At 44.9% G+C, this 19,103-nt stretch overlaps 1 protein-coding gene across 1 annotated transcript; it reads right to left on the bottom strand.

The window, feature by feature from the left end:
* Window positions 1-3,805: 3,805 nt before the first annotated feature.
* Window positions 3,806-13,054, bottom strand: OSTM1 (osteoclastogenesis associated transmembrane protein 1). Its single transcript, XM_066547136.1, has 6 exons — window positions 12,725-13,054; window positions 9,839-9,953; window positions 8,860-8,957; window positions 7,721-7,885; window positions 6,816-6,981; window positions 3,806-6,510 (listed from the first exon to the last, which is right to left on the bottom strand). The coding sequence occupies exons 1-6, from the start codon at window positions 13,052-13,054 to the stop codon at window positions 6,455-6,457; spliced, it is 930 nt and encodes a 309-aa protein (XP_066403233.1). The 3' UTR covers window positions 3,806-6,454.
* Window positions 13,055-19,103: the final 6,049 nt, after the last annotated feature.

The following is a 19,103-nucleotide window of genomic DNA, read 5'->3' as shown; positions in this document are numbered from 1 at the left end:
TTGCCAACACTCACAAGGCCTTTTTTTGCATCCCAGCACTCACCCTTCAGGCAGATGTTCTGAAAGCATCTTCAGGTTTGTTTGGTTTTCTTTTGTTTAAATGGAGCAATGCAAAGTAAGGCTGCTTCCCCTAACAGACTTCCAGAGTGCATTTGCTCCTCCAGAAACAGCTTCCTTCAAGCCCTCAACTCTCTTATTACCAGAACACTTCTGACTCTGTGTTCTGATCACCTGAGCAAAAGCAGCATTCACCAGAAATAACATGCACTGTCTAGACTCAGAACCAACACCTGCATTTGAAAACCTGCTCCAGTAAAGTGCAAATGCACTATATTTTTTGATAATGTCTACATGTTTAGGTAATTGCTCTCAACTCAGCACACATCTGCAATACCTTGAACCACATTTCTCTGGGTTTGATATCCTAAATTTGACTCCAAGACCCCAAAAAGCTGCTGAAACATGTTGGCAACTCATCATAATCTTCCAAAGAAAAAGAAACATAACATTGTACTGCAAACAGAAAATTCATTGCAGTTTTGAGAACTGTGGAGAATATACAGATGCCCCAGCAAATACAACTTGCTTCTTAATCAACTAGAAGGGAAGGTATTTATCTAAAACAGCATTTTCATGACAGAGGGAAAGAACAAAACAGTAATCAAAACCCACTGAAAACCCAGTTGAAGTTTGCCACTATAGCAGGAAGAGAACACACAGTTTTAGCTGGAAACTGGAGAGCTTAAACTTCTCAGACCTGCCCAGTATTATGCACAAGAACAGACTTTCTATTATACATTACACAATACTGAACAGGTGTGAATACCTGTGCTCTTACTTCCCTGTCTCCTTCTACAGACTCCTTTGAAAACCTTCTGTCTTTACCACATCTATCTTGGGACTCCTTCTTGCAAAGCCAAGATGCCTGCCCCTTGCAGTCTGTTTTTTTGATGCAGCAGAGTAAATTGCTATTCTTTGAAATGCTTGAAAAAAGGTTTTTGAATGAAGTCCAAAGGAAGATTCTGATTGCCAGTGGCCGTTCTCTCTGTCTTAACCTAGATCAGTTTGACATAAGCCATTTATTTTGTGGTTAACCCCAGAAAAATCCTGAAGGGAGTATAAATTTGTGCATTAATCCTGCTCACCGGTTTGGTTCCACTTAGTTTTGGATGAAGGAGGTGCCACATTGCGACTCTCTAACCCACATTTACCTTTTCAAATGCTTTAACCTAACCCCATTTGGGAAGCCTTCTGTGACTCTCACACCAACTCGTTGTTGCAGAGGAGAGAAAGTCACACCACCGTAAGTGCTGAGCATTACAATGAAATATAAAGCAGCATTAAAGTTGCTCCGTGCTTAATGCGGCGGTTTAAGCAGCTAATCTTGTTTCGGTTGAATGGCAGGTTCATTACAGCAAATAAATCAGTAACGTGCACGATTATTGAAGAGGAAAGACACATTAAACCAGTTTAGGGCATCATATTGATTTTCCAATTTTTTTTTTTTAGTGTCCGATTTAGCTTGGCGTTTTTCAACAGTCAGTTCTAATAAATGCTTGTATAGCACAGATTAAGCAGGTGGGAACACTGCCCAGAAAGAGTATTATGAATAACTTAATGCACTGGTTTAATTGCAGCAATCCATGATACTTACTGTGCTGGCGCCAGAGGAGAATTTTCAGTATTAAAAGTTAAAAATTCAACTGAGCTACTAGCGAGTATCTTTCTTTTAATAATTATTTGGAAAAAAAAATCCATTATTTTCACCTCAGATGGAAGCAGAGGAAGATTAGAGCTCATGTAACTATTTAACTTATTTCCGCAACAGCTAATTAAGATACTGTTAAAAAATAATTAACATTTACTTGACACAACTTTGCCTCTGACATGGCAAAACATTGCAGCAGTGTCCCTGCTGTCTTTGTGCTCAGTCAGCCCTATTCTGCTCAATCCCCTTTGCAAACAGGATGCACAGAAGTGAAAAAGCCCAAACCTAGCTCATATTTCAAGCAACAGGCTCCTTTCAAATCCGTACTCAAGAGTATCCCCATATTTCTTCCCCACAGCACCAGTTCCCTGGCACTGTCCTTGCCACAGTTCGGAGCAGATGCAGGAGGAAACTGGTTTGGAGCAGCACCAACTTTCCAGCAGAGCAAGGCATTGAAGCCGCTGCCATCACAGAAGATGATGCTGATCTGACAGCTCCCTAAGCCCACACCCAGTCCAGGGTACAGACCATGCCAGGAATACTTGAAAGGCCAGCAAAGATGACAGTAACCTCTTCCAAGTGCAGGTGTTTGATACAGCTATCACACAACTGATGGTGGTCACGGATCACATCACCTGTTTTCTTCCTTTCCATGTTATTTTTGTCCTTAGATTAGGTTAGGATCAAAGATACAGAATGCACACCCTGCACACACTTAATGAAGGTCAGACTAAAAATGCTTACATCAGTCCCACAGGAAAAATTCACAATGAAATATGAACAAAAATTGATAAGTTACCCATACATTCTGATTAGGAGTACAGTGATTTTGCTAATCACACAGCTTATCATTCCAGAGGATCTCTATATTCAGGGCATGAAAACTAAGGTAGAAATTAGCAAAAACACAAGATTTGATGGTACTTGATTAACTGGGCAGAAAGCACCAGAAACAAAACGTTAGGAAACTGAAGCCATTTTGTGATTATAGCAGGTATTTAATGAAGATGCAGAAAGCAGCCATTACACAACAAAAAAAAAATAAATAAAACAACCAAACAAACCTATGTTTGTGTTTTTTAAATGTCCCTTGTCTAGAGCTAAACAGGAGTCCTCACTCAGCTCAAAACAGACCAGGAGCTTTAAAGAACCTTTGAACTAGGATTATTTTGACACCATCACACAACCCAGGTACCCTCCCAGAAGAAAGCAGTTGCTTTTGACTCAGAAGCAAGTCTCTGCTGTCATCCTACTCCTCACTCCCAGTTCTGATCTGTGCAGGCCCCCCAGCACAGAGCTCAAGCTCAGCTGCACTGCATGCAGCAGTCCCCAGCCCCACTTCGACCAAGAGGCCAGAGCATGCCCCTTGCAGTTCAGCTGCCATGAAGGTCACATTCATACCCCTCTTTTCTCAGCATCTTTCAACCACCTGTGCACTTTAGCAGCCTCCCCCCTATGTGCTTACAGACCCCCATTTCTGAACCTCTGCTCCACTCATCAATGAAATCCTCTACTCCTCCCACTTGCCTTTCTCCTGTGCAGATTCCCTTTCAAGTTCCTCTCCCGAGCATACAGGCAGCTAGAACCACACAGACACTGAAGCTCCCCCACCTTCCTGGACGTCCCTTGCAAGGGACAAGACTAAAATCTGTCTTTGCAAATCGCAGCACTAGAGCACAAGGCTCCTGCCATCAGCAAGACACCTGACTCTCTCCATGGTGAGGCACTGCACTGCTGCTTTTTAAACCCCGCAGCCCAGCAGCTCCAAGGGGCTGCTGCAGGCAACCAAAAGCCTCCCCACACTAGGACAGCAAGTTACCCCCAGCTGCCTTACTGCTGCACACCCACCCGTGAAACTCAGTCACAGTTAACACAAGCCTTGCCACAGACTGCAGGAGGCTTGGACAGAGCTGAAACTCCACCCTCCCAGCAGTGGCTGTTCTGTAATTCAGCAGAGCACTGCTCTGAAAAACCCTTCTGGTGCTGCTGTCCTGCAAACAGCATAATGAAGAAAAATAAGCAGGTGCTTCTGAACACAAACCCAGAACAGGAGGAGTATAAAACTACTACAGATGAAGCAATTAAGTAACCACACTGTTCACTGTTTAGTGACTATCTTTATTAGAGCTGACTTTGCATGTTTTGGGGTTTCCTAGTAAGTATAAATAAGAATCAAAGTGCTACCCCCCCCACAGTAAGAAATCTTTATTTCCACCAAAAAAAATACAAACAACCAGTACTTCAAAGTTTATGCTTTTTAATACACATAATACCAAAAAGGAAAAAAATAAAGATGAAAGACTAGCAGCAAAAAGAATTCTATTTCTCTTTCAAAAGTCTCTTTGCTTCCACATTTCTCTAGCAAATAGAGTATAAAGAGAATTCAATCAATTTATATATGAAATATCCTACCAAAAATATAACACTGTGTAAAGAAAGTTTACAGTAGAAAGTCAGGGGGGTAGAAAAAAGAAAGGAGAAGATAATAGCTTTAACATTAAAAATCTCAAGTGTAAACTTTGCTGCTGCTTTAAAATCAAAAACAACAAAAGTCACATGAGTATTTCCGTTTGGCTTAGGAGCCAGGAAAATAAGAAAAGCTGATTTTTTTTAAAGTGCTTAACCACCATATCCAAAAGTAATGACTTTCAGACCTACTTAACATGAATGTGCTCAAAAAGCCACCGCTTACAGTATAAAAGCTGTCATTCTGAAATGCTGCACATACAAACTGGCTTTATCTGCACGAATGAAAGATTCCTTTGAACAGCTCTCAATCATATGATGTCCCAAATCAATGTAATGCTATTAGAGCAGGCAGCTGAGTAAGTACCAGAAAGTTGAAGTTTAAGAATAATAGATATAAAAAAATACTTTTTTTTTCTTAAAAGGCAGCATGCTTCTCCCAGCCGAATGAAGGTACTGTTGCACAAGAGAAACACAATTTTGTATCATTGTTGTAAACTACCTAAAACAAAGTGACTGCTGATCTAGTAATTCACATGTTACACCGAGGAAGACAGATACTGCTTTCTGATAAAACACAAAAACACCCACACAATATGGGTGGGACCAGTTGCTAACACAGTATTTTACTTATTATTAAACATACTGCTTAATAAACTTGTTAAATTTGACTTCAAAACCAACAGCATGTCCTAGCAGAAGAAAAATAACAAATAAAAATAAAATAATTAATAAAACAAATGTTTTGGAGAGCTTTAGTTACACTGTTATATATTTATTTGAGCCTTAGTGCAAAGGAAAAATTCAACATTATAGGCTCCAAAGCAAATCAAATACAACTACTTCGTGGGACATTTTGACAGACATCAGGCACAGATTGCAAGAGAAATTTAATTTTTTTTTTTTTGCAGTCATGACCATTCTTTTTTATCTCCAGGTTAGAAATTACATGGAAAAATTGGAGCAAAAGGCCTGGCATTCATTAACTTCAGGTACAGCTATAAATAATTTGAACACTACCACTCTCCCAAATCAGAAATACAATAAACAAACTGACATGCCACTATTGCTGCAGCGATCAAACTGTGCCCACAATTTGGTGCTGACAGCAACACCACCCATCCCCACAGTTATTGCACGAATTTCTCCATCAGCTTCAGAGTTCTCAAGTTTGGAATTTGTTTACATCCATCTATTTCACAGGAATAATATTTTTAAACTATTTCTTGAAAGTCACCAATTCCCAACACAGTATATTCATGTTCTTCAGAACAGTTTTTAAGTAAGAGAACCCACTGGTTCATTTACTGCTAAAACAGATTACCCAGAAAACACAACTTTTACCTGACAAAGTTCCTGTAAACACCTCTGTACTAAACCACAGCAAGCTCTAGACCAGTAAATCCAGCATTTCCAGTGACTTGACTTTACCTCACTTCTCCTCTACAAAACAAAAAACCACTAAAACATTAGAATTAAAAAGGAAAGGAAATGGCATAATAAACAGAGAATGAAACCTTGTTACCCAAGGAGGTATGTAAAATTAGCTTCTGAAAATGTAAGATTTGAAAAGCAACAATTTTAGTGGTTAAAGTGTGCAAAAGACTAAATATGCCACCAGTTTCAGAGAAAACAGAATACTGTAGCCATCAATAATTACTATTCAAGTCCAGCACTGGCAGTTGTGCTGCTTTTGTTGCCATTTTAGATAGCATATATTGCCACTTTCTCTGCATATTTCATGCCTCTTTTTTAACAGATGCCAGCAGCATGACTTTTCAGTGGTATAGGAAAGATAGGAACTTTTTTGAAGGGTTCTTTCCATCCCAAGTCTGAATATTATGTGGAATTAAAAGTAATGTTTTAAGCAGAAACATAAAACATTATTTGAAATTTTGTCTGTCTACCAAAATCACCTCAAAAAGATTCAAAATCTCAGGTTTTTGTGAAACAAATATAGGAAAATACCATGCAAGGGAAGTGTAGCTATTCTACCGATGTGAAGTACAAAAGCTTAGGAACAGAAAAACACAGCTTCAGCTCGAGACTGAAAAAAAACCCACAGATTTTTCAAAACCAGAGTCCATACAGTGTCACACAGCCCTGCCTTGTCATGTTTGTTAATATCCTTGCTTAGAAGTCAGACAGCATTTTGTTTAACTTGTGTTGCTCTGTATCATTACACTAAACCATAATTAACTCCTCTTTTGTGCCGGCCTCATTCCAACACAATTGTACCCACTGTATACCAGCAGCAGCTCTCAGGTTTTGTTTTGCAGCTCAGCTGTATTTTTCTTGGATGTTCACAAGATTGGCATTTGACTGGATGCGCTTGGCTAGAAAGGGAAAAATTATATGAAAATTAAACACAAAGAATTCCACAAAACTAGTCTCTCCACTCCCTCTATTTATCTGACACAGACTTGCAAACAGCTTTCTGTTCACATCCAGAAACTTTAATGAAAAGATATGGCTGAAGCTCTTTCCTACCCTTCTTCAGGGGACAGCAGCAGCTAATAGTTGCTATTAGCGCCGTCAGCACAGCTGCAGGCAGATCTGGCTGGGCCTCCTCTCCCACAAGAGCCAAGCAAATCCCTGGCACCTCCCAATCCAACAGAGAAATGCCAACACCACCACTTACGCAAAATGAGTATCCGTTTCTTCTGCTTCGAGTGAAGGAAGCTACTAAGATAAAAAACAATAGGGAGGAAGAGGATAAAGGATGAAACTGCAATCACTGGGACTGTATCACTGCAGGGAAGAGAACAGTTGAAAGTCCTGCTCCAAAGCTTCCGAGTGATGTTCATCTAAAAGGAAAACAGAAGCAAACCATGAAAGCAAGCACAAGCAAACACTCAGGCCTCAGGAAAGCAAGTGTTCAAGTGCCACCTCAGAAAATTGCATTTGAACTGATCTCCCCCCAAAAGCAAGCAAATACCTGGAAATGTTGAAACAAACTATTGAGATGGAGCCAAGATTTCACATCAAAACTTTTACAAGCTTCAAAAACATAACTGTACTCAGATACATGTAGACACTGCTGCATGCCTGTTTCTCAGAGAGCTCACTGATAACCTGTGAGGACAGGGCTAATCCCATACTTTTGAGGAGCATTCCTTCAGCCCAGCCACTTTAACCCCACAACATACCAAAGCTTTTTCCAAACATATGTTGTCAATGCTAAGGATGCCTAGAAACAGCTGCTGTAATAAGGAATCAATTAACACACCAGCTAGAACAATAGCAGTAAAGCTTCACATTAAAAGCCAGATTAAGAGATTTATTTTTTAAAATCCATCCCCTTCACAGTAAAAAGAAATGAAAGTGCAGCTACTCAAATGGGATGGGTTCAGGAGATCAGGAGCTTCAGTCACACTCCTGTAGCACTGCCCAAGGACAGGACCTCACAGGACAGCCCCAGCAAGCACCTCCCACCACAGGACACCAGCCTGCCAAAGGCACTGCCCCCTGCCCAAAGGAAAAAGCAATCCTAGTATGAAAAGCAGAAATGGCTCAGATGAATAAAGTGTATTAACAAACACTTACTGCATCTTCCACGTCAATACACAAGTGTGCAGAGTGAGCAGATTCACCACCTTGTCTGTTCAGCCTCTGCAGGTGGTTATACAGGTCATTCAATTTCGTGTAGGTTTCGTTGCAGTTTTTGCACACTTCTGTGTAGTTATTTGGTGACAGATCGATGCCTTGCCCCTGGGGTTATAAAACTCTGAATGAATGACAGTTTAAAGCATTAAAAAAAAATTGGTTCAATTTGTTACTGTTGACATTGACAGAGACAAACTGTGCCACACCAAGCAATCATTTCCATCTGTGGCCTTCAGCACTCCATGAATGCAATACAGGACACTTGAAAAGAAAACCACAATCTCTGAAGATATTTCAACCCATTAATGGCTGTACCAGCTACCCACTGACCACTGGGTTAAGCTCTAGTTTAATCACTTGAAGTTTTCAATAAACCAGTCCACACTGCTCCTGACCAAGGCCTATAAAGGCCCATTTCTTAGAAAGCATTAATAAAGAAGCAGATAGTTTCCCCAAAAATTATCCCATGCCCATTGAGGTAAACCTATTTTACTTCTGGACGATCCTGAAATCCATCCAGCTTCTGACCGAAATGGAATATGCAGTTTCTTAAGCTATATAGGACATTTTCTCTGAAGACAATTACCACATTTATTTCACCAAGGAAGTTGTCTTTGTAATATGGCCAACCTTTAACTATGAGTAATTTTAACAGTCAAAAGAAATGCTACAAGAATTAAAGGTGCCTAGTCCTTCTGAGCTAGTCCATATCATCAAAAGGCTATTTAAAGACTGAATTTCTACATAAAAAAGACAACAATTCTACAAAGCAAGAGCATGCAGACATGCTGGTTTTTACTATGCAATTATCAACTATTGTGAATTCAGAAATTTTGATGTGAAGTAGCATTGCAATTACAGACAAAATGAAGTCAAGGTGAGTATCAATTAGAATTAATTTCAGGCACTCAGTCTGTAAACAACTGCATTTTACCGATCATGGGTTTAATCTGCCTACAATTCACAAACTCAGCAGCAGTTTATTTGCCTAGTCTGCATCTGCAGTTTATTCAGCATAAATAAAATTTCGGTAGCAGTTAGAGGATTTAGCGCTTCTCTTAAATACACAGCATAAATACCTGAAGGTTATGTTCAAAACATGTCAGAGATTTATTGAATAAATCCAGGAATTCTTCAGTAGAATTTGATAATCCCTCACTGTTATTCTTTAAACAATCTGTTGGAAAGAAAGAAAAACATTGGGATATTTTAATTTCTAACATTTCCACAGCCAGCAAGCCCCAGACGCTACTCCTGCAAAAAGAGCTCTCAACTACAAAGGAGAGGTCTAGTCAACATTGCAGTTTCCTTATCTGCCTGCCACTGATATCTCAGACCTGCTGACCTAACGCTTCATCGAGAACACATTTCAGAATTAATTGCCCTTGATTAAGTGAAAGATGAAGACTATCATCAAGAGCTTTCTGAAGAGGGGGACTGAATTATCTTTGGACTTCAAGATAAAACAAGACATTACTTTTATTTCCCAGCCTACAAATCTGGCTTTACCCAGCAACAGTAACAGCCATTTTGTGGAAGCAGAAGCACCAGCAGCAGAGATGAAATGGAGAGCACCCAGGAAACAGCTAGACCATGAACACAATAGCAGAAATCACAGTGTAATTATTATTCTTTAAGAAAAGAGCTGAGCTTTTTACCAGCTTTGATAGAAGCTCTGGGGCTTTCCTTCTAGTCATGGGCTCAACCCTATGTTACTGCTTCCATCCATCCTACCCTACTTCAGGTGCTCTAATCAGCCAGACCTTTAAAACCAACATTATTTGAGGAATTTAGGAGTTCACAACAGCACTGTGAAAGCAAGCCAACATCCTCGAAAATTCTCCTGAAAGTAATAAGCACTATTAGTAGTTTTCTGATGGACTACTGCCCTCAGATTTTTGGCCCTTACAAGAGAAAGCACTCTTAGAGTGGCTATAGTTCAAGATTTGTGTGTTATCTACTGGCTGTATTCAAACAAACACACACAGTTCTGATCTGTGCAAATTTTAGGGGCTACATCACCACAGTAGCATGAGAGCTACAGAATGAGTCACATACTTGCGCAGTTGGCTGCCTCCCAGGTTTCATTGAAGAACTCCGAAAGGGTCACAACTATCTGCAGCCTGTCTGAGGTCAAGATGCTTTTGGCACAGTTGTGGCTCTCAGAGGAATTCTAGAAATAAAAGAAAACAAACAAGGAAGTGAAGAAGTGTTAAAAACACAAAGGGGAATTTCTGAAATGTATTTTACACAAGCGCATCTAAAACAATCACAACATATCACATAGATATTTCTGGGAAAGGCAGAGCAGAAGTGATGGAACAAAAGTCTTTTGATTCTCCAATTCATACTGTGAGCAACACAGCTTACAGCACACAATTTCTGCAGGTCTACTAGGGCTACATGCAAGTCAGTCAAAAAAATATGGCAAAAAAAAAAAAAAAAAAAGAAAAGAAAAGAAAAGAAAAACCAAGCACACAGACAGGACCTTCTCTGCCAGATGGCTCATATTCATCCATTCCTGGGCCACAGCCCGGGGGCCAGCTCAAGGCATGAGCAGTCAGAGAAGAGGACAGGGTCCTTCTCATTAGACAAAAGGAACAGTTGAGGGAGCTGAACCAGTGGACTGGTCTCAAACAAACCAAACCCAAACAGAAACAGCCTCCAAAACTGCTGCACCAATGTACTCTATCAGCAGCAAACTTCCCCAGTTCAGCAACACCAGGAACAGAGCCCTGTGTGGAGCAGTGCCTGCGCTTACTCACCCAAGCACATGTCCAGGCCAAGCTCTCACCTCCCCAGACACAGTTACCGAGCTCATCTGTCTTAGTGAGCCATTCAATGCACCCCCATCCTCAAAGCAGGCTCTGCCACAACTCTTACCACAACTTATTCTCTGGACCAAGATCATAAGAAACACACAGCGACTGTAAAAGCAGTTGCAGAATAAATAGGAAGTATTCTGACCAGAATTCAGATACAGAACCATGACCTCCAGTCAGCTGACTCCCATGCTCTAGCTCCTGGTGTCTGGCTGCTAAATTGACTTAAGCACTTCTCAAAATTGCCAAAGCCGCCAAAAGCCTCTTTGATAAGTGATGTGGGGCACAGAAAAAAATAATCTCTTTAATGAGAAACCTGTTCCTTACAGTGCTTTACAAGAGATCCAGTTTCTGCCTCACTTTGTTAAAATGGGGAGGGGAGGTTAAATAAGAACTTTCCCTGAAGGCTCAATTGCAGAAGTCAAATATTGCCACATCTGGTAACTCCCACACTTGCCCACTTTCATTTCTACTAAATTACAGACATGCAAGAATGTTGTTTATGCAGGAAACTCTGGTTGCTTCGCAAAGGCTGTGAAGCTTCCTCGCCACCTGGGCTTACAAGTAGGTAAAAGCACTTCACCAAAACTAAATCACATAGACCTAAATCATTCCTTAAATAAAGTTTGCCTAATTGATTCTTTAATTAGCCTGGTGAGGAGGATTTTATATTTCAGAGATGCCCAAAACTCAAACTGGCTGCTCCTGTCACACGGCACTCTTAACCACTGTTAAGATAGAAACATCATATACCTGATTAATTAATTGTAATCAGGGACTGAGGTTGCAAGAGGCCAGCTCCTTTATTCACCTAGTTAGTAAATCCACACACAGAAGGAAAGCCAACAAAAGTGCCTTCCAGACCACATAGTGGACAAGTCCTCCCAGGCTGCTAGCACTCAAGCACAGAAGCTGCAATGAGTTCATACATATTCTAAGTACCACAATACATCTGGCTACTTAATCCTAGCCAACAGATCATGGTAAAAGTCCCCAAGAGAATTACACATTCAATTTCTCACTTTCACACCACCTAGTCACTGGTGTGAAACAGCTTCCATAAAAGAAAGAAATAGACCCCAAGTTTGCAAACTAAATCAAGAGACCACTGGCTACATATTTGCCCAGGAGAGGACAATTACCAAAGGAATATGCATGCACTCTTGCAATATAAGCACTGGGGTGTTGAGGGGAAATAGGAAAACAAGCCAAAACACTACCCAAAAGCAGCACTGATACTTCTCTAATGACAGGAAACTGTGCAGTGGAATGGTTCACAGGCCACTGTGGCACCTATTTAGCACCTGGGCTTGAAGAGAAACAGATTTTTCTCATCAATGGCAATTCAGAAATCCCAAGACTGAAAGTATGATCCAGGGTACATACTCCTATAGACTTGCTCCCTGTCAGTTCTCTTACCAGGGCACCCACTTTTAGCCATCATCACAGAACAAAGGCCCTTTGGTCTGACTCACTAATGTCATCCTCACATTATCCAAGGAACTAACTTTTACAACTGGATCAACTCCATGGAGGATGTAAACAGAAGACCTAGCTTCAGTCAAAGTTCTCCCAGCAGTAAGGTGCACTGGGCCCCGCTCATGCTTTCTACACACTCTCCCATCAGCTTCGGAGGCAGAGCACCATGACACGGCTCCTCACAAGATGATGTGCCTCACACGCTTCACAGACCACCAATTTTCCGGGAAGTGCCAGTCAGCCAAGCTCTAGCAGTGTTCCCCATTAGTGCTCATACAACCTGCGAGCCAGAGCACTGCTCTATCAGCAAGAACAGCTCAAGTTTTTCCACTCGCACGGCTTTCTCCGCAGGTGGAGCCGCTTGCCCCCGGCCACGCCGGGAGCGGGCGGCACGGACCGTGCCACGGCACAGCAGCAGGAGGGGGCCGGCCCTGGCACCAGCGCTTCCCCAACACCCCCAGCTTCTGCCAAGCAGCCCTGCGCACCCCAGCGAGGCTTCCAGCCCACCATCCCGAGCATCCCACCAACACCCGACGTGCTCCGGCACCCAACTCACAGGCCTGGAAGCCTCAAGGAGAGGGGCCAGGCCCCCAGCCCGCCCCGGCAGCCACACACCCTCCCCCGTCCGGCCCCACGGACGCACCCCGACGGCGCGGGCGATGCTGCCGTACTGTGCGAGCAGGCGGCGGTAGGGGCCGTGGCAGCCCTGGCACAGCCGCACCGGGCGGGCGCGCCGGCCCAGGCAGCCCGTCAGCGCCGCGCTGCCCTCCGCGAAGGCGGCCAGCAGGCTGCGGCACTCGGGCTCCAGCTCGGGCAGGTCGCCGGGCAGCCCCGCGCTCCACAGCTCCTCCGCCAGCTCCTGCGCCAGCTCCAGCGCCGGGGTCTGGCGCGGCCCCGCGGCAGCGGCGAGGCCGAGCAGGGCGAGCGCCAGCGCCGGCAGCGGCGCCCGGCACAGACAGCGCGGCGGCGCCATGGCGGCCGCGCCGAGGAACCGGAAGTGCCGCGCCGGGAAAGAGCCGGCCCTCGCCCCGGGGCGCCGCCGCTGATTGGCCGATGAGACGCGGGGGGCGGGGAAAGGGGCGGGGAAAGGGGCGGGGCCGACACGGGATGTCCCGAGGGGCGGGGCGGGAGCTCATCCCGGGGACTCATCCCGGAGTCCATCCTGGGGACTCACTCATCCCGGGGTCCATCCTGGAGTCCATCCCGGGGTCTCATCCCGGGGTCCATCCCGGGGTCTCATCCCGGGGTCTCATCCCGGGGTCTCATCCCGGAGTCTCATCCCGGAGTCCATCCCTGAATCCATCCCGGAGTCCATCCCTGAATCCATCCCGGTCTCTCATCCCGGGGTCTCATCCCGGAGTCCATCCCTGAATCCATCCCGGGGTCTCATCCCGGGGTCTCACCCCGGAGTCCATTCCGGGGTTCATCCCTGGGACGCTCTCCCAGGGCCGGAAGAGTGTGCGAGCTGTGCTTGTGCCCGTGGGATGGACCTGCCTCGGACGCATCCTGCTCCGTGGTTTCTATGCCGTGCGTTTCATCCAGGTCGTACTCTCTTCACCCGAGAAGGGATTTTAAAAATATCTGTCGTGTGGGAAGTGACTTTAAAATATGTTCAAATACAGCAACAATTTAAGAGGAAAAAATCCCCCAAACAGAGAAAGAAATTGTGATGGAGAAATAAACAGCAACTTTCTGCAAAGGAAGTATTTCCCACGGTTTATCTGAAGCTGGACACCTCTGTTGGTACTTGGCCCCAAACTTCCCCGTGGCAGACTGAATAAAACCACAGCCACCAAAGGAAAACTCTTCACGGAGCGGGAGGGGTGAGCAGAGCAGTGGGCAGCCCCTCCCGGGGGTTGAGGTGCCGGGCTATCCCATAGCTCTGCCTGGCAGGACCTGACCCCGTGCCCGTTCCTTCTGACTCAAGCTCTTCTCATCCTCTTCCATGGGCTGCTCCCCGAGGCTGGAGTTTGTAGCGCTTTGGTAAGGCACACATCACAGACATGAAGGGGAGCCCTGCAATTCCGTAGCATGGTGCCTTTGGGAATAATAGAGTCAAGCAGGAATGGCCCCATCCGGATTTTTGCAGCCAATTCAGTGGAAGCAGTGATGGGACACAGGGCTGGCCGGCAGTGTCAGTGCTGTGGCAGTTTTGGCAGCTGCTGGGAGCTCAGGACAGTTGGAAGTGGCTCCCAGAGCAGCCAGGTGTACCCAGCCCCACCAGCACCGTGTCACCTGGTGCTGCCTTGTGCCAGCCCTGCAGCAAACGTCACAGCGTGGAAATATCCAAAACAGATTTGTGAACACACAGAAGTAAAGGTGTTGGTACAGATGCTATCAACAGGCAAGGAGCACACAACAGAGAGTTGTCCTTCTCTGAGTGTCCTCAATGCCTCAGCTCTGAAGCAATGAATGCTTTTAAAGCAATGAATGAAACAAACGAAAACGACGTCGTGAGTGTGACACAGATAAATGCGGCAGTGTGGTCAAACACGGACCACGCTGTCTGTACATGCAAATGACCCGGGCAAGGGCCCTGGTTTGGGTGCCGGACCTTTCCTGAGCCTTGCTGCCCAGACTCAAGGCAAGTCCCACCGGGGTTTTTTCCAAGGCCAGGCAATTCCTTCCCGCACAGAGCCTGCTGGCTTGGGGACCTCATCCAGCAGTGGAATCCTCAGGCTGCTTAGGAGGACGCGTGTGCCCAGGTGGCCGAAGCACCAGAAGATTGTCACCCTTCCGTGGCTCCCAAGCAGAGGTGCGGCAAAAACACTGAGAAACCCTGAACCAAGCCGGTGCCCGCAGCCCTGACACGAGGACAGGGGCTGCCTGCCGCCCCTAAACCACCCTCGGGCCAGCCGGAGACCAGAGAGCCCCGTTTGCCCGAGCCGGGACAGGGGTGTTCCTGCAGGGCGGATGTCCCTGCAGAGCGGGGGTGTCCCTGCAGAGCAAGTGTCCCTGCAGAGGGGGTGTCCCTGCGGAGCGGGCTATCCCAGGAGAGCGGGGTGTCCCCGCAGAGGAGGTGTCTCTGCAGAGCGGGTGCTCCCGCAGAGCGGTGTCCCTGCAGAGTGGGTGTCCCTGCAGAGCGGGTGTCCCGCAGAGGGGGTGCCCGGGGCCGGGCGGGGCGGCAGGGCCGGGCTGTCCGCATCCCCCGGGAGAGGGCAGCATCACTCCCGCGCATCGCCCCACCGAGGGGCCGCGGGGGCTGCAAAGGGACCTGGCCTGTCCGCACCGCCCCGACAGCAGCTGCAGCCCGCGGGAGCGATGCAAACACGCCCCAGGCCAGGGCAGGATGCTCTCGGCATCCTCCCCGGGGTTGTCCCTGGCGCGGGTCTGCGGGCACCGGGAGGGACCGGCTGACGGGGAGAGAGCTGCGCCCGCATCTCGCGGGTCAAGGGGGATGCGCTTTCCCACGTCTTAAGAGACTTTAATATTCTCCTGTGAGATAATGTGTTCTTCCTCCGTGTGAAAACTAGACTCGGGGAGTGTGGAGAGGGAAAAAATGAAAGGGAAAAGGGACAAAGAAAAATTTTAAAAAACAAAAGGGAAGGGGGGAGAATAAAGAAGAAAAAAAAAAGGCTCAAGAGTTTCAGATGAGATCTCTGAGGTGTAACCAGTTGCTGCAGACCAATAAGGAAGATGTCTGGTCACTAAGTGCTTCTCCTTCTTATCCAAAATAAACATGACACTACAAAGCAAAAAATAAAGTCACTAACTTTTTCAGCTGTGGTTCAGAGCTGGGCTTGAAGAAGGCGTGGCCCCCTTCTCTGATAATAGATAAATTTGGTTACCAAGCAGAAACAGGCATTTGCACTGAGAACTCAGCTGTCAAGCTCGTTCAGTTAATTTTGTTGTAGACTTGGTACTGTTACCTTTCTGCTCGACCTCATCAAAGGGGTTGTGCTCCCAAGCAGGATTTGGCCTTGGCCAGCAAATCTCAGAAATATTCAAGAATATCAGAAATCTTGTGTGGGTACACCCAATTATTCTTGAAAACACATCCAAGTGTTTCAATACCTACCCTGACTACAGACAAGAGCATCATTCCACAGAAGGAAAAAATCTTACCTTTAAAGTGCAGAAACAGAGCACAGAAAATGAGTATTGATTTCCTATGCCATCTTGCTGTATCTGAGGAGATGGCAGTGTGAGCCAGTCAAAATGAACAGTTTGGAGGTGTGAACCTGTTTTTCCCCTCTGATTGTCAGTCTCCCTCCTTCCTTCAGTGCTCTTTCTCCTGAGTTATGCCTCTGTGAGCTGCAAAACAATCTCTTTTTTCAAGTTTTCTTGTTATCTTTGAAGAATGATGGCTTGGATAAAACCTTTACACCAGAGGTCTGGAAAAAGAGGAACAGACCATAAATGTCAAGGCAGTGCCAGAAAATCAAGTGATGACTAAGAGTGAAAGGAGTCAGGAGTGATTGGAAGGCTGGGTGTTTGGGGAGAGCAATGGTCCCTGAAAGGGAGACTAGGGCAGACAGCAGCTCAGAGGGCAGGAAGAAAGGGGAAAAAGGGCTCTGCCTCCTAGGCCAAAACTGCTGCACAGGAGACAGACTACCCATCATGAGAAATAGGGGCTGCTAAGAGCAGGGAGGTTGGAGAGTTGTCCATAGAGAGGTGTTTCTGGCATTGTGGAAATGGAAATATTTTTTAGTCTGACTGATTTCATTGCAAAGATTACAAAGCTCAACATGAAAACAGGATCAGTGTATCATATCTATTCCTTGTCTACAGAGAGCTTTTCCTCCTGCTCTCCATCACAGTCCTGCACATCCCTCCTAATTCACGGAGCCATTGTCAGCTCCTTCATGTCCTGGTTGTGGCTGATGTCAAAGCCTAACTGTGGGTCACCTGATTAAGTTACTGTTTTCCAGATTCTGCAGAAAATCAGAAAGTGGCTCAGGAAACAGTAGCACATATGTGATTAATAAAGGGCACACGCACATCTTCATCACACCCTTGGCAAAGAACTTGTGAGGAAATAAATATGTTAAATGAACTGTCAGCATGTTAAGGCATTTTTTGGTTAGTTGCAAGTCAAAATCACTCTGGCAATACTGTAGAGTTGGTCTGAGCCAATTTCTATTTTCAAAAGATTGTGTGAGCTTTGTTTAAAATAGATTGACAAAGACTTTTCTAGCTGCACTATTTCTGACCAGCCTGAGCCACTGTGCTTGCTAGCACTGTCCATTTGGAGCATTATTTTTCTGTGTGGATTGCAAAGAATATGAAAACCTTCTCACTCAGGGCAAGAAGATAGAGTCACGCCTGCACTGAACCACGAAGAATGAGCAATAGGACTCAAAAGTCAGGAAAACAAAAAGCAGTTGATTCACAATCCTTTCAGCCCTTTATTCAGAAACTCCCAAAATCTGTCCATGTCTTTGCAAATCAGATGCCAAATCCTACCTGGAGCTTTTAGGACCAATAATGTTGCATCAGCCACTTGGAAGTCAGGGAATATCAGATGCTTTTTTAGGAATGTTCTGCAAATTGGTTTATTCTCTGAATTGCCAAATGAAACAAGGGAACACTTCTGGCACCAGTTTTCTAAAGAGCTGTGGCTAGGTCTATGGTGCCAGGCTGTCCAACTCAAAGTGTTTGTCTTGGGCAATTTCATGGAAAATCATGAAACAGGCTCTTAGCCCACCTAAGCCAAATCACCACATTATCATTTTGGAGAATCACTAATCCCCTCCATGGCAGAGTAAAGTTTAGGGTTAGATGCTACCTAGTTCTCCCTCCTTTTTGCTAACTGTTCACTTGGGGAGAAGCACTTGACATCCTCAAAGGATCAACAGTTATTTTTCTATCACTGTCCACAAAAACCTGCCCAGGACCCATTTTCCATATCTGCCTGCTCCTGAAGTCTCTTGTGGTAGCCTCTGGTGGATGCTCAAGCCACCTTCAGCTGGAACTAGCTGGGTGGAGGAGCCCTGGATGCTGTCCTGTCCCTGGGGCTGGGGTACTGGAAGGCACTGAAGGTGACCTGTGATGGTAAGCCAGAAAGCCAGCAGCAGTTTTCCCATTTCCAAACAAATATAGAGGAAGCACCAAGACAGGCCATCCATCAGCTACCCCTCTTCCTTATTTAGCACCAGCACACTTCTGAAGAGAGAAAAGTACCCTACCTCTGTGTATGAGGGCCTTTTTTCTTTTCTGTAGGTATATAGCAGCATAATAGATACAGAAATAATATGTAGTGCTGTATGATCTTTGCTTAGACCTTAAATGTTTGCATATAATCCTCTCTATGAATCCACTGCACAGAGAAATGTCATTTCCATGCACCTGACAGAGTTTTTACTGTGAAAAATGGGAAAAAATAGGTACATTGTATTTTTAGAGTAATGACTAGAAAAACAATAATTGTCAGTGGCAATCATGCCAGCCCGTAAAGATACAGCTAGAACTAAGTTGATGGGATTTTTTCAGTTTGGATTTTTTTTCCCCAGGATTCTGCACTTGAGCAACTGAATGATAACACATTTAAGGTCCTGTGTGGCATTGCCATTTTCTTACTCATATGCATCTAATTAAGTCTTAATTGTGCAGTTTGTTAGGAAATGAAAGAGGAGCTGTTAGACTGGATATTTTTCATGTCAGTAAAACAGAATGATAACGATGAAATAGCTAATGTATAGAAAAATAAAGTATGAACAAAGACATCTGAAGACAATGTTTAAAACCCAGCAGAAAGATTAGAAGCAGCATATTAGCAAAATTACCATGAATAAGTTCTTGATCAACACAAATAATATGAAAGCTATATTCTTTTTATAGCTCACTGCAGTGTGGATGACTGTCCATGCTCAGAGATACCCAGTGAGCCAAGGTTTGCTCTTAATTATCCTGGGGTCAGTGTGGTGTCATCCCACTCTCTCCTCCAGCAGGAAGCAAACCAAAACTGTTCTTCCCTTTTGCACAGATTGTTTCCTGCTACTCGTTTATCTCCATTGAATTTCATCAAGTTCCCAAAGCACAGGCCTAAAGCATGGCTCATAAGGGAAAGTGAAAGGGCTTTG

This window comes from Molothrus aeneus, chromosome 3 (genome assembly GCF_037042795.1).
Source record: "Molothrus aeneus isolate 106 chromosome 3, BPBGC_Maene_1.0, whole genome shotgun sequence".
Lineage (NCBI taxonomy): Eukaryota > Metazoa > Chordata > Aves > Passeriformes > Icteridae > Molothrus > Molothrus aeneus.
The sequence above is the reverse complement of the archived record's forward strand: the minus strand, read 5'-3'. Positions and strand labels throughout refer to the sequence as shown.